The sequence below is a fragment of the Eucalyptus grandis genome, chromosome 2 (assembly GCF_016545825.1).
Source record: "Eucalyptus grandis isolate ANBG69807.140 chromosome 2, ASM1654582v1, whole genome shotgun sequence".
Taxonomy (NCBI): domain Eukaryota; kingdom Viridiplantae; phylum Streptophyta; class Magnoliopsida; order Myrtales; family Myrtaceae; genus Eucalyptus; species Eucalyptus grandis.
The window spans coordinates 38,848,275-38,863,340 of record NC_052613.1 but is presented as its reverse complement, the minus strand read 5'-3'; the positions used below and the strand labels follow the sequence as shown (position 1 = coordinate 38,863,340).

General features: G+C 37.7%; 1 protein-coding gene across 3 annotated transcripts; it reads right to left on the bottom strand.

Moving 5' to 3' along the window:
• Positions 1-9,689: 9,689 nt before the first annotated feature.
• On the bottom strand, positions 9,690-15,066 carry LOC104432708 (ATP-dependent zinc metalloprotease FTSH 10, mitochondrial). 3 transcript variants are annotated; one of them, XM_039307412.1, is made up of 9 exons: positions 14,560-14,605; positions 14,370-14,441; positions 14,091-14,139; positions 13,900-13,936; positions 12,950-13,074; positions 12,212-12,697; positions 11,319-12,086; positions 10,492-10,719; positions 9,690-10,313 (listed from the first exon to the last, which is right to left on the bottom strand). In XM_039307412.1, exons 5-9 carry the CDS (start codon positions 13,037-13,039, stop codon positions 9,834-9,836), a joined length of 2,052 nt encoding a protein of 683 aa, XP_039163346.1. In that variant the 5' UTR covers positions 13,040-13,074; positions 13,900-13,936; positions 14,091-14,139; positions 14,370-14,441; positions 14,560-14,605; the 3' UTR covers positions 9,690-9,833. The 3 variants fall into 3 exon arrangements, with proteins under 3 accessions (XP_039163346.1, XP_010043511.2, XP_039163345.1); XM_010045209.3 differs by lacking the exons at positions 13,900-13,936; positions 14,091-14,139 and adding an exon at positions 14,934-15,066 and having other exon boundaries at positions 14,560-14,800; XM_039307411.1 differs by having other exon boundaries at positions 14,091-14,441; positions 14,560-14,637.

Here is a 15,066-nt window from a genome sequence, read left to right as displayed (position 1 = left end):
TATATTGCTTCATCTCTAATGGAATTCATTGCTACTATGACTAAGTTACGTAAATACATTGTCCGATAAATACATAAATATATCGTCCGATATAATTTCTTACTTGGTTTATTTTAGTGTTTGATTGCTTGCTTTCACAACAATTAGTATCAAAGTTAGGCTTAGCTAAGTTGAAGAAAATCGATGACAACAGAAGAAAGAAGAGTGAAAATCGACAAATTTGATGGGAAGATTTTGGTTTTTGAAAGATGCATATTGAGGATTATCTCTATTAAATGAAATTGCACTTACCCCTATCGGGGAAGAAGCCAGAGACGATGAAGCAACCTAATTGGGAATTGCTAGATAGACGAACTTTGGGTATTCGGCCAACATTGGCTTGTGACATTGGATTTAACATTAAGAAAGAGAATAGCATTGCGTTTGACGAAAACCTTATCAAATATATACGAGAAGCCCTTTACAATTAACAAAATTTATTTGATGCGATGTGTATTCAACTTAAAAATAAGTCATTTGAAAATCATATCAATGAATTAAATATGACTGTTAGCAATGAAGCACGGACACATTCCGAGAGTTTTCGCGCCACGTCGAGCACCCCGACACATATTCGACACACTCAGATAGACGGTCAACACAAGTTGGAAAATCCAACATATGGTCAACTCTTCCCAACATGCGTGTTCGGAATTGCAGGATGGTGGGTTTCTCGGGCAGGTCTGCAAGTGCTAAGGAAGAGAGAATTGTTATAAAAAAAAAAAAGGCAATGGAGGGTGGAGACGAGGCTGCGAGTGATAATGAGGTTGCGACTACAAGGGAGGGCTAAAGAAAGAATAGAGACCAAGGCGATCAAGAGTGTATCAATTGTGATGCCGTGATGGAGGACTGTGATGCTACGATGAAAGGTCGGAGGTGAGGCTAAGACTACAAAGGAGGAAGGGCCGAAGGTGAGGCGACGAGTGACTACAATGAGGTGATTGAGATGGAGCAGAGATCGAGCAAGGAGAAGAAGGAGGCAACGGCAAGGGTTTTTGGGTAGCTACTTTACCCGGGTTCTTTTTTAATTAGGAAGAAGAGTAGAAAAAAAGAATTAAAAATGGGATGCGGGGGGAAAAATGAGATGGTGAAATAAATTGATATTTTTCTTTTTTTTTTTTCTTTTTTGGAGAAAGGGGAGGGTGGAGGGTGATTTCAACTTTCAAGAAATGAAGTGACAGGCGGTGGGTGGTGCGGGGAAGAAATGAGAGGATGAAATCAATCCTACTGTCATAACCACTGTTGAGGCCAACAATATCTCCGTTGGTGGGACTCCTCTTGCTCTTGAAGCAGCAAATACATCCTTAGATGTCTATGATTTCTTTGAGGGCCTCTGATTACTTTGATGAGGCATCAGATTGATGGATGATAATTTGAACTTCGAATTTTATGTTGTTTCTCTTTAAATGTATTGTTTTTTACTATTCTTTAATATGGTTATGAAATGCTTATGAACCTTATATAATATTTATTTTGAAATTTTATTCGACTATATAACTAATATGCAACTTTTATAATACTTGACACCTAAAGTTATCAATATAAATGCAAATGGAAAATATCGAGAAAAATGAAGATGTTCGTTTGCTTGATAGTGCAACAACACATACTATATTTCGTAATGGACACTTTTTCTCGAGTATGACATTGCATAAGGCACAAATCTGTACAATATTAGGTCATATTCCGATTATTGATGGTTTTGGGAATGTCACAATTATTTTGCCAAATGGCATAGTCCTGCATATTGAGAATGCATTTCTAAGCATTAGATCAAAAGGGAATCTACTCAGTTTCAAAGATGTACGCCATAATGGGTACCATATTGAGACTATTTATGAGCAAGATAAGGAATATATTGGCATTTCCTCTTATAAGATGGGCCTGAAGACCATCCATGAAAAGCTAGAAGCTTCTTCTATAGGTTTGTATTGTGTCATGATTAAGGCTGTTGAAACCTATGCCACCACATCCTGGAGATTAGTAAACCCTCATTAGTTTGAACTGTGGCCTGGCGCTTCAATGATGCGTAGGATAATTCAAAATATAAAAGGCACCCTTTAAAGGATATAAAGGTATTGTTGTCCAAAGATTATAATTGTGAGGCTTGCTCACAAAGAAAACTCATTATCAAACTTTTTATAACAAATGTTAATCTTGAATCTCTTTATTCTTGCAAAGAATTCAAGGTGATATTTGTGGACCAATACAACCACCAAGTAGACAATTTCGATATTTTATGGTATTAGTGGACGCATCCTGTAGATGGTCTCATGTTTATCTATTATCTACGCGCAATATCACATTTGCACGTTTACTTGTGCAGATTATAAAGCTCTAGGCACAATTCCCTAATTATCCAATTAAGAGCATAATGATAAATAATGCTGGTGAATTTACATCAAAGAGTTTTAATATATATTATGCTTCACTCGAAATCGAGGTTGAGCACCCGGTTGCATATGTTCATACTCAAAATGGATTGACAGAATCCTTGATTAAACGTATCCAAATCATTGCTCGCACTCTATTATTGAGAACGAATCTCAACGACACAGCATGGGGTCATGCAATTTTGCATGCGGCAGCTCTAATAAGATTACGCCCCACTGCTAATCTTTTACAATCTCCCCTTCAAATGGTTCTTGGTTATGAACCAGATATTTCACATCTACGCACATTTGGTTGTACAGTACAAATGCCTGTAGCACCGCTAAAAAGGATGAAAATGGGTCCCCAACGCCGTTGGGCATTTATGTTAGGTTTAATTCACCATCTATCATTAGGTTCTTGGAACCAACTATTGGTGATATTTTTACTGTCATATTTACAGATTGTCATTTCGATGAGACTAGGTTTCTATCGATTGGGATACCTATAACTTCCATGACTGCAAAACAAAAACCAGTTAAGGTTTTTTCCTAGAATGAGAAAAATTTATCTTAATTAGATCCAAGGACTCCTGAATGTGAAAATGAGGTGCATCGCATAATCCATTTATAGGTTATGGCCAATAGACTTCCTGATGCATTTAATGATACTACTAAGGTAACGAAGTCTCATGTTCTAGCTGCAAATGCTCCAACTAGGATAGCTGTTCTCGAATGACAGGCTAAAATGGATCAAAATCTCTCACCCTTGAAGCGTGGTAGACCGATTGGATCAAAAGATACTGCTCCTCGAAAACGAAGGGGAAAGAATCAGGAATCCACTCCAGAAGAGCCTGGCGTTGTGCTTGCTCCCAAAAAACTTATTGCCCCTGAAGAGGCGCTAACCCATGAAAGGAACACTAGCCCCGAAAATATAGAGAATTCCATTACATATTGTAATGAGATTTAGGATCGAAATAAAATCATCATTAATGATATTTTTGCATTCTCAGTTGCTCATAAAATTATGGATGATGATTGTGAGCCACAATCTATTATTGAATGTCATCAAAGGCAGGATTGGCCTAAGTGAGAAGAAGCAATTAAAGCTGAATTAGCTTCCCTAACTAAACGAGAGGTTTTTAAACTTGTAACTCGTATCCCCGATAATGTAAAACCCGTTGGATATAAATGGGTATTTATCTGAAAACGAAATGAGAAAAACGAGATTGTCAAGTATAAAGCCCGACTCGTTGCCTAAGGATTTTCTCAAAGACCTGAGATTGATTATAATGAGACATATTCACCTATGATAGATATGATTACATTTCATTTTCTCATTAGCTTAACAATCTTTGAAAGATTGAAAATGCGTCTTGTGAACATTGTAACGGCATATTTATATGGCTCATTAGACTATGATATTTATATGAAAATTCCCAAGAGATTCAAAATGCTTGAAGCATGCACTCCCCGTAATTTATTCTTAATAAAATTGCAAAGATCCTTGTATGGTTTAAAGCAATCCGGTCACATGTGGTATCAACGCCTAAGTGAGTACCTAATTAAGGAAAGATACAAGAATGATCATATCTATCCATGCGTGTTTATTAAGAAATCAGACACCGGATTTGCTATTATAGCAGTTTATGTCGACAATATAAATTTAATTGGAACTCCAGAAGAGTTAGCTAAAACTGCTAAGTATTTGAAAATGAAATTTGAAGTTAAAGATTTGGGTAAAAACAAACTTTGTCTTGGTCTAGAGCTTGAGCATAAAGCGAATGAAATAATCGTCCATCAATCAACGTACATTGAAAGATTGTTTAAACACTTCAACGTGGACAAAACTCACCCATTGAGCAACCTTATGGTTGTCAAGTCTCTAGATCCCCATAGGAACCCATTTCGTCCTAAAGAATCAAATGAAAGATACTTGGTCTTAAAGTACCATATCTCAATGCAATTATGGTTTTATGTACTTGGCACAATGTACGAGACCAAATATCGCTTTTGCGATAAATTTATTGGCACGTTTTAGTTCTGAGCCAACTCGGAGACACTGGAATGGAGTTAAATATATTTTCTATTATCTCCGAGGAACCATAGATTTGGGATTATATTATTTCAATGATTCCACTAACTCTGGTTTAGTTGGATATGTTGATGCTGGATATAGATCTGATCCACATAAGGCTCACTCTCAAATCGGGTTTTTATTCTGTTATAACGGCACCGCTATTCTTGGCGTTCTACGAAACAATTGCTAGTAGCTATATCTTCTAACCACTCTAAGATTATTGCTTTATATAAAGTTGGAAGAGAGTGTGTTTGGTTAAGATCCGTTATAACACATATTCATAATTCTTGTTGTTTAATACCGGTTACAAATTCTCCCGCTATAATTTATGAAGATAATGCTACTTGTGTTGCACAAGTTAGAGAGAGGATATATCAAAGGTGATAGGACCAAGCATATCTCACCGAAATTTTTCTATACTCATGAACTCTAAGAAAGTCGACAAATTAATGTTAAACAGATTCGATCCATAAATAATTTTGCATATCTTTTTACCAAATCATTGCCAACATCAACTTTTGAGAAATTAGTATATGCCATTGGTATGCGGCGAGTTCACAAGATGCAAGATTAATTAGCCACAGTAGTAGTTACATGGCTCAATTGAGGAGGAGATATTATGAACTATGCATTGCAACATTGATATGCGGTGAGTTCACAAGATGCAAGATTGATTAGCCTCAGTAGTGGCTATATATGCATTGCACTTTTTTTTCTTTTTGTCCAGTTTTTTCTCACACAATTTTTTCAGCTTAAAGTTTTTAACGAGGCAATTAATGCATCCATAAAAGGGAGAGATCATAATATTTGTGCTCTGCATTTTTTTTTCCCTTTTGTCCAATTTTTATCCCACTGGGGTTTTTTTTACTTAAGATTTTTTAATAAGGCAGTATCATTCGATGCACATTTATAATGAATATAATGAATGTTCAAGAGGGAGTATTAATAAATACATGAATGAATATTCATTATATTCATCTTATCTAATGTACTTATTATGGTACATTTGTATCATACATTCTAAGTACATCTCCCTATACAATGAATGTTCATCTCCCTTATCTAGTACATGTATCATTCGATACATTGATATTAATGATAAGTACATTCTTATTCTCCAATAAATATGAGTTTAGTTTTATTATAGTCACATATAACAATAACAGTGATATAATAGTCATATATTAGAAATAAAATTCTCTCATCTGGCTTTCTCTACTATCTCTGGTGTTCACTTGCTTTCTCTTCTCAATCTCTTCTCTATTATATTCACAACGCAATATTTTACAACATGAATAGATTTATTAATAAATGGGTTAGGCTAAAAAATAAATAAACAGGTGGGCTAAAAAGTAATTTAAAAAATAAAAGCACCGAATTTCAAATAATGATAAATTTTGGTCATCGTAAAAGATCATAGATTTATTTCAATAATTTCATTGATAACTTTTGATAAAGTCATAAATGTATTTCCAATTTCTTGTCTATCACTAATTATTAGTTGTTTGATGGATAGATTATGGATTATAGTTATTCTTCTCATGCAGCACCAAATAGAAACTAGTTTACTACTTATCAATGTATAAATAATGGTAAAGTCAAATTGGGGAACAATGCATAGTGCAATCTTGTAGGTGTTGGCGATATTAGAATCATAATGCATGATAGTTTTGTAAGAATATTGAATGGAGTAGGATGTATTTCAAGGTTGAGGAAAAACCTAATTTCCTTGAGAGCCCTAGATTCAACTAGGTGTTGTTACATTTTAGAATGTGGAGTTCTGAAAATTGTTCAAAATGTTTGGTAATAATGAGATGAATCAAGTGCAATAGCATGTATGAACTTTAAGGTAAAATGGTGATAGATTTCACTGCAAAGACATCAAATGCATCTATTCTAGAGTCTAAGTTGTGGCATATACATTTTGGGCACTCTAGTAAGAGAAGCCTAAAGGTTTTAAGTGAAATAAATTTGCTATGTGGTTATGTTGCTAACAAATTGAATTTATACATGTGCTGTGATTTAAATCAACGGCGAAAAGTGCAATTCAATACAACAATCAAAGAATCCATGGAAATTACAGAGTTAATTCACTTGAATATTCGCAGATTATCACGATGAAGAGTGCTAGATTTATGCTGACAATTGTAGATGATTACTAAAGGAAGACGTGGGTATTTATGCTTAGGCACAAATTCGATATTGTTGTCAAGATCAAGCAATTGAGAGTTATGATAAAAATAAATAAATAAAAAATAAAAAATAAGACTTTTAAGATGATCAAGCATATGCAAACTGATAGTAGCATGGAGTTCTATTAGAAATTATTATAGAAATTCTGTGTTAAGGAAGGTATAATGAAACATCATACTAAATTCTGTGTTACAGAATTAATAAGCAAAACGTTATTAGAGACAACCCATAAAATGCTCTCTAGTACTGAGCGGACTATAAGTTATGATTTTTGGAATTAAATTCACATGTTATCAATAGAGATATTACATTTAATGAGTCTATGGTAATTTTGAGTGGGAGTGTTATTAACAATGTTTATGCGGATTTGAACGATGGAGTTGCAATTAGAAACTTTGAGGTAGCTAGTACTAACGGAGTTATTGACATAAATAGTGTTCATGGCAGAATGGAGTTTGTAGAGGGAACAATTGTTGTACGTTACGTGTTCAATCTCATAATAGGTATAGATACAACAATGGCTTTGCTTACTTGTGGTAGATGAGATTGTGTCAAAACATCCTCATGGAGTAGCCAAAGGTGCATGTGGAATTGATATTCTAATGAGGTCCTTTATTTTGGTGAAATTCAAGTGGGTTTAGATTTGGAAAATATATGTGGCAATTCAATCCACGTGGGTTATAGGAAAGTAACAGAGTTGAAATTTTTAGTGAAATGATTGTAACTTGGTTTAAACATCGAGCCAAAGTGAAGATTGTTAAAATATATCTCGAATTCAAGTTTAAAGTGAAAAATTTGAAGTTTGGAAATAAAATTAATGAGATATCAAGTCTTGGAAATTTGATTTTTGAGTATGTGTTGTAGTTTTTAGCCACCGAAGTTGAAAAGACCAATATGTATTTGGAATTGGACCAAATTGTGAATATTTTTTGGCAATGGAATTTCCTTCTTGGTGGTCATTTTTCATGAACTTCACAACTTCAAAAAGGGAAGTCCAGCGCCGGAGATAATGGTTAAATTTGAAAAGTCAACCCTGGACTTTGAGTTGGATTTTGACTCGGTCAACCCTTGGGCATCTATAAATATATTCTATCGTGGGCTCCTAAAGCGACTATTGTTGATGTGCGTCAGTGTTACCCGTGCCTTGATAGAGGGAAATTCGTGATAATTATATCCTGGGCATCATCCGAATACAAGTGTTTATAGCTAATTAAATTCTTATGATAAGAATTTGATTATGGGGTAAAACACTACATGTGTTATTTAATGTCATTGAAGCTTAGGAATCACCAAGAGTCTTTAAGTGATTCAAATGTAGTTATAATCTATGTTATCACTTGAATTATAGTGGAATTTGATGTTGTTCTCCTTATAGACTACGTAAATCTATCGTCCAATCTATTTTCTTATTTTATCTATTTTATTATTGGATTGTTTGATCTTGCAACCAAACTAACGAAAAGTAAATTTATCATAAATGTGTTGGTTTTTTTTTTTTTGGTAACCTGGAAACCCCCGTACAGCCGAAAGCCAGCGAGATAAACCCGGAACGGTGTTAGCGTAGGACCCACCACCACGACCGTGCTTAAAACCACTAGCGATGATGCTGGGATTCGAACACTATCCCTTGTGTTAGGGGAAGGAGCCCGAAGCCAACACCGCCAACACATGGGGTGATTGTTGGTTTAAAGTTTCTTGAGGTCAAAAAATTAATTTCAATAAAATTTGACATAGATATACCAGCTTGAGGTTTTTTAATTCGGGATCTTTCCTAGTAATTAATCCTATTAACAATTACCTTTATAAAATATATCAAGCAAACCACACAACAAAAGGATTAGAAAGATTTTTTAGGCATTTTCAAATATGATTGAAAAGCATTTCCTCACGGGGATACTCACCAAATACCCTTATTCGATACTGAGTTGTATTATCACACGAAGGGAAAGATTAGTTGACAATCTGCATGCCACCTACATCTTCACATACGCAAGTCATTACGAACGCGAGATATTTATTCCATGAGCGAGGGATATTTAGGTGGGTAATGGAGGAACGAGTTTAATATAGTTCGACCAGTGGGATGCGGATAACCTTCAATCTGAATATGCGAATCAAAATAGGTTTCTTCCTTCAGTGTCATTGTATATCTGATATTTGGTTTTTGACTCTCAGGGCCTGACCGAAGAGAGACTGCCGGCTTTGCTTGCTTCTGAATTTTTTATTTATTTATTTTTTAAGTTTGTGAATAAATACTTGGTTCGGACGATAAGCGAAATCCATTGCACGTACTTGAGCGTGCGCCGGCAATTTTCTCCTGCTTAAGCAATTAGCATTGGCTTCGCAACGTGCGATGACATACTCTTGTGCTTCCTTTCGATAACAGAGTACAAAAGTGCAATTACATTAGATTTTTCTTTCGCCGCCGTGATTAGGCGTCCGCCATGACGTATACCACGCCTGTGTTGGACTCTTTCTTCGTGCCCTTTCATGGAAAGGTGGAGAGGTTGAAGGATCATTTTATCGCTTTCCTTCTTAGTCAATTTTTATGGGTGGGACATCGGCCAGGGACACACTGACTAAATGCAATCTCAAGTTTCTCAGAAAGCTTTTGTTGAAGCAGAAGATGAAAATAGGGTGCGCTACAGCGTGTGGGACAATGTCCCTTTCCCTTCTCCCGCCTGAGCAAAAATGTCAGAGAAGGCCACATCATGCAACCTGAACAACCACATCAAGGATCGTCACGACCAAATGAAGAAGGGGACGCCATCAGCATCTGTTATCAAAAAGAATGAATTGGTAATTACACGTGCGAGATCTCGCCTTTCCCTGAAACCATCATGAAGTACCCACATTTCATGAAGATAACTCATATTTGCCTCCTCTTTCCATGTCACGTGGACTTGATTCGTAGAACTGAATTCCACGTGAGATGATAATGCGCTTGGTGGCATGTAAAGACGATGAAAGAATTCAATACCGCAACAATATGGAAATGCAATCTCAGATTTCTTTCAGAATTATTTCAGAAGATTAATATAGAACACTGTAATGCAATGTACAGCTTTGTTTTCTCTTTTTGCTCCAGCAAAGACTTCGGGGAAACGATCCAAATCATTTACAAAAATAGTCTCAGCTAGAATTCCTTAGAACTAAGTTGGGACTACCTGTGGATCCAAAGGACGAGGCGATTCGTCATCCTCCACTGCACCAGTCTCTGGAGTCTCTGTACTCTTCTCTTCCTCTTCAAACCCTAGCTTATATCTGTCATAGTTGGTCATTTCACTCGATTTAAATGGTCGCTCGCCTAAAACACGAAGCAAATCTTCCTGATGAAGAACTTCCTTTTCGAGCAACAGCTCAGCAATCTGAGCAACATGCTCTTTGTGCTCCGTTATTAGCTCCAATGTACACTCATATGCCTTGTTTACCCACTCACGCACCTCGCCATCAATAAGTGCTGCAGTCTTGCTGCTGTAGGGCTTGGTCATCTCAGATCCATCTTCTCTCTGAGGAAAGGACAGGAGTCCCACCTTGTCGCTGAAGCCATATATTGCTACCTGGGCATAGGTCATTTTCGTCACCTTCTCCAAGTCATTTTGAGCTCCCGTTGATATTTTACCCAACAAAACCTGCAAATTACATGAATATTCAACTCAACAGCATTGAGGTTTAAAGATTAGAACCTTACAAGAACATATTTGCCTCGTTGATCTTCGTCAATTCAACGGGCAAAGATGGAAAGAAAAAAATTCAATGCATTTCTGCTATCCATAAAGTGAAGGACAAATATGAAGTCCCATAAATCACCTGTTCAGCTGCTCGTCCGCCAAGGGTCATACATGTCATGTCGAAAAGCTGTTCCTTGGTCATGAGAAGATTCTCATTAGGCACATATTGGGCAAATCCTAGAGCAGCAGTGCCGCGAGGGACTATTGTCACTTTCAGTAAAGGCTCCGTATGCTCCAAGAACCAACCAGCCACAGCATGACCTGACTCATGATATGCAACTGTGCGACGCTCTAGTTTGCTTATTACCTGCTCCAAAACCAAAGTTTAGATTGATTTATCTACTTTTATACATGTCCAAATCACAAAGTCAATATTTGAAATCATATTCACATCAATCCGTGCCAAAAGCAACTAAACCCATAAGATCAAGGATCAAAGAATTTGCCAAGAGAAAGACGTTCTCACTGTTTGTGATACTAAATGGCAAGGTTGTGAACAGCATAAAAATCGTGTGTAAAGACAAGCATCAATAACTGAAGCACAAGCTCGTTGTTTGGTGACGCTTATCAAAATAATTTTCTAGCTTTATTTTCAACCAATGACCACGTGAGAAGATGAGTAAAAAGAATACGAAAATGCTAAGACCAAAAAGCATCAGTTAGAACAACCTATTAACACACCCATCTCAATCATCAGTGAAAAAAAGCTATGATGGTTTCCATTCAATAAGCAGTCAGCATAGCAAGCCAGCCAAAGACAATATGGAATTCTTAGTTGGGTCGTTGTGAGAGAGGATCCTAGAAACAAAAGACATGTGTGCAAGAGAACAGTGTTGCTGAAATAGAAAAAATAAGAAGAGACCAAGAACCAGCATGATGGAGTGGAAGAGAGAGAAGCTACGTTACCCTGTTCTTCTTCTCCAAACCACCTATAATCCTATCTATAGCTGCCTCAAAATGTTCCATGGTGACCACAGTTGACTCGTTCCTGGCAGCAATGAGAGCAGCTTCATTACCAACATTAGCTATGTCCGCTCCAGCAAATCCAGGTGTAAGGGCTGCAAGCCTTTGTGAATAATACAAAGGTTCATGATCAAGCTTAATCTTTTTCAGGTATATCTGGAATATTTGTTCACGGCCTTTGATATCAGGTTTATCAATGGAGATTTGCCTATCGAATCGACCAGGCCTCAACAAGGCTTTGTCCAAGATGTCAGGCCTATTAGTGCCAGCAAGCACAACTACCCCTGAGGTGGTACCAAAGCCGTCCATTTCTACGAGCAACTGGTTGAGTGTGCTCTCACGCTCATCATTGCCACCTGAAAAACCTCCACGTCCTCTCGCTCGACCAATTGCATCAATTTCATCAATAAATATTATGCTAGGAGCACACTGTCTTGCTTCTTGAAATAAGTTTCTCACTCTCGAAGGCCCAACACCAACAAACATCTCCATAAAATCGGAACCTGATATAGATAGGAACGGCACGCCAGACTCTCCAGCAGTTGCTTTCGCTAAAAGAGTCTTCCCTGTACCTGGGGGACCAACAAGAAGGGCGCCTTTCGGAATCTTTGCTCCCAATTCTTCATATTTCTTCGGATTATTGAGAAAATGTACAAACTCCATAATTTCTTGCTTAGCTTCATCACAGCCGGCGACGTCTTTAAAGAATACCTAGTCAGAATTGAAACAGAATGCAAATTTTCTGGTTTAAACATCTTTAACCCTCCACAACAAAATGGAGAAAGAGGAAAAGGCTACAGCATGAAAGCAAGGTGACTATTTCATTTAAAACTGACCTTGTTCTTGGCATTTTTATCCACTTTAGTAACATGAGCCTTTCCGATGTTAAATATACCCCGAGCACCCCTCCCACTACCGCCACCAACACCGAGGCCACCTTGCATTCTCCGCCCCATGTACAAGAGGGATCCCAAAAGCAGGAGAGTCGGTGCAAATCTCAATATCTCTTGGTACCAGAGCATCTCAGAGACATAAGTGACAGGAACATAATCGTGGGGGTCCACACCTAATGCTTCTTGGGCTTCCTCCAATTTCTCTTCAAAAGATTCAACACTTCCGATATTGAAGTAGTACTTATACTGACCTCCATGCCCTCTCGCAACATTGCCATTGCTGCTCTTGGGTCCATCGCTGACCTCATCAATTGTTTGACTTGATGGTGAATTTCTTACAAACACTTTTGCTACAGATTTGTTAGAAATAACTATATGGTCCACCAAGCCTGGTTCCAGAAGCTTGTTTTTGAACTCTTGAAAGCTAATCTGCAATTTAGATTTTTAACAAACACGAGAATAAGAAAACAGACTAAATCTCTGGTCTGTAGATGACTCAATCGTTATTGCACTGCTGTAATGAGGAGATTGCATACGTGGCCCCAATCAGAAAAAGATCACAGTCCAACCAGCATAATATGAACATGGAAAAAAAAAGACGAAGAAGAACCTAAGCATGCTCATTATGGCAAAAAAGAAATATAAATAAAAATAAATCAGCCAGCTCATTAGCAGATCTACCTGCTGTTGTTCACGAGGACCAAAAGAAAAGGAGGAAAGGAACAGTCCAATCACGACCAAGGGCGTGATCAAATTCTGGAACTGCTTCATGAAAGTTTCCTGATTATCGTCTGTGTTCGAATCCCCTGAAAATTGGGTAAAAAATTTAAGGGAACTGCCTTACATAGATTTATTTGAGTGGAAAGCTGGAAAGAACTACAACGCAGTGCGTGAAAGTGTGCATGTAATTCACTTTGCAATCCATATATCCATCTTTGCACCTAAACTTGAGTGTATGTTAGCATTGTAAGGAAAACCAACTGAAGGGCAAACAACAAACATGCAATTCCTATTACAGATAAGAAGGAACAATCTGGTTCAAAAATTGCCTACATAAACGAACTCATTTCTTCACTCAACCAAATTTCATCCTACTGCAATTACTTCTGTTCATTCAATAATACAGTCTTCCCATGTCTCCTAGCTACTCCGTAGAATACTATTGTGAAATACATCCATCCACGGATCATTTACAGATTACAACAAGAAGTTACCATTCTTCAGGTCCATCTTCGAACGACTCCTCAATGTCAACCAATTTAGCCAAAAGGGCCTCAAGTCTCTACCCATGATATAGGTACTTTCCAATAACAGTGTTTAAGGGTACAAGCAGGAAGGGAATTGTCCAACTAAAATAATGGTCTAGGAGAACAACTCCTAGAAGACGAGCAGCCACCAACATTATGTCTTTAGCACGCTCATTAGACAGTTTGTTAAGTCCTGAGAAGCTAGAACTAATCCCCTAAACTTTCACATCAACACCCTCCCAAGTGAGACAAAAACTTCACACAAGACATATGTATAGGATATAAAGAAACAAATCCGATGTTGCACCAGACAGAAAGACCAACTTGAAACTACAGAATGTGGCTTATACGTAAACAATCCAGCATGACCACATAGGATCAAACCTTCTTTTTCGAGGAAGATTTATAGCTCTTCGTCACCCTGGTTACAAGCCAACGGTAGAACAAATTCCTCAGCTTCCACACATGTCAAAGAATGCATTGATTTCGCATTTGTCGACCAGTGGATCAGAGCGGAACTATGTGTGCCCGATTGACACACTTAAAAACCAATATCAGCCAAGGAAGATTTGTACCTGCTGTGTGCCATGACTCTTCGAGGGCTAGGATGTCTTGAAATGATCCCTTTTGGGACATAAGCCGATGGTTAATGTTGTTCATCAAACAACAAATGATGCAGCAAAGATCGACAGTGAATGGTCACCTCAAATGTAAAATTCTATATAACTGATTATCAGAATGAAACCACTCGACATATCAATTCAATGGAAAGGGTATAAGACAAAAAGGCGGACCAAAACAAAGATTTCAATGCACACATAGAAATTAGTACCATGGAGAAAAAACAAATCTACCTTTGGACTCTGATTTTTGTTCATTTCCTTTTGGAACTTCCTTCCTTCCCTTCGGATAGTAGTTCTCATAATCTGTGAAATAAAACCCACTCCCTTATTTAGCTAATTTTCGCGGAGTTCAAAAGCCAAAAGGCTCTCAAAGACAACACTTGCAAACACCAATAACTTCTCGACTGTAGAATGCACTTACTCTTCTTTTTCGGGGCTTCGCTGGAGAAAAACCGGTGGACTCTGGGATTAGCAAGGACGCGATTTAGATCGGATAAATAAGATTTAGCAGAGAACCCCTTGATAGCCCCGGCAGAAGCTAAGTATTCCCCGAAAAACCCTAACTTCCCATCCAATCCGCCCAGCGCACCGTCCAGGCGCGGCGTTCCCAATGACGCGCCATTCAACGGACCCGATCGTACACCGCCGCGGCACAACGCATTCTACAACCGGAGGACAACGAAACCAATCGATACGCGAAGACAAAATCTATACATTCGAAAAAAGGAATAAACGAATCGACTCGGGAAGAACGAAGAAGAAAAGAGGGGAAGAAATCGAGGCACGACGACGAACCCTCGAGCGGGAAGATCTCGACAACGAACGGCCGATCCTAGAGAAAATCATCGCCAGGGCACCGGGGACGACGCGGGCTTATTATTTTAGTAGGTGAAAATAGAAGAAGGATGGACAAAGAATAGTATAGACA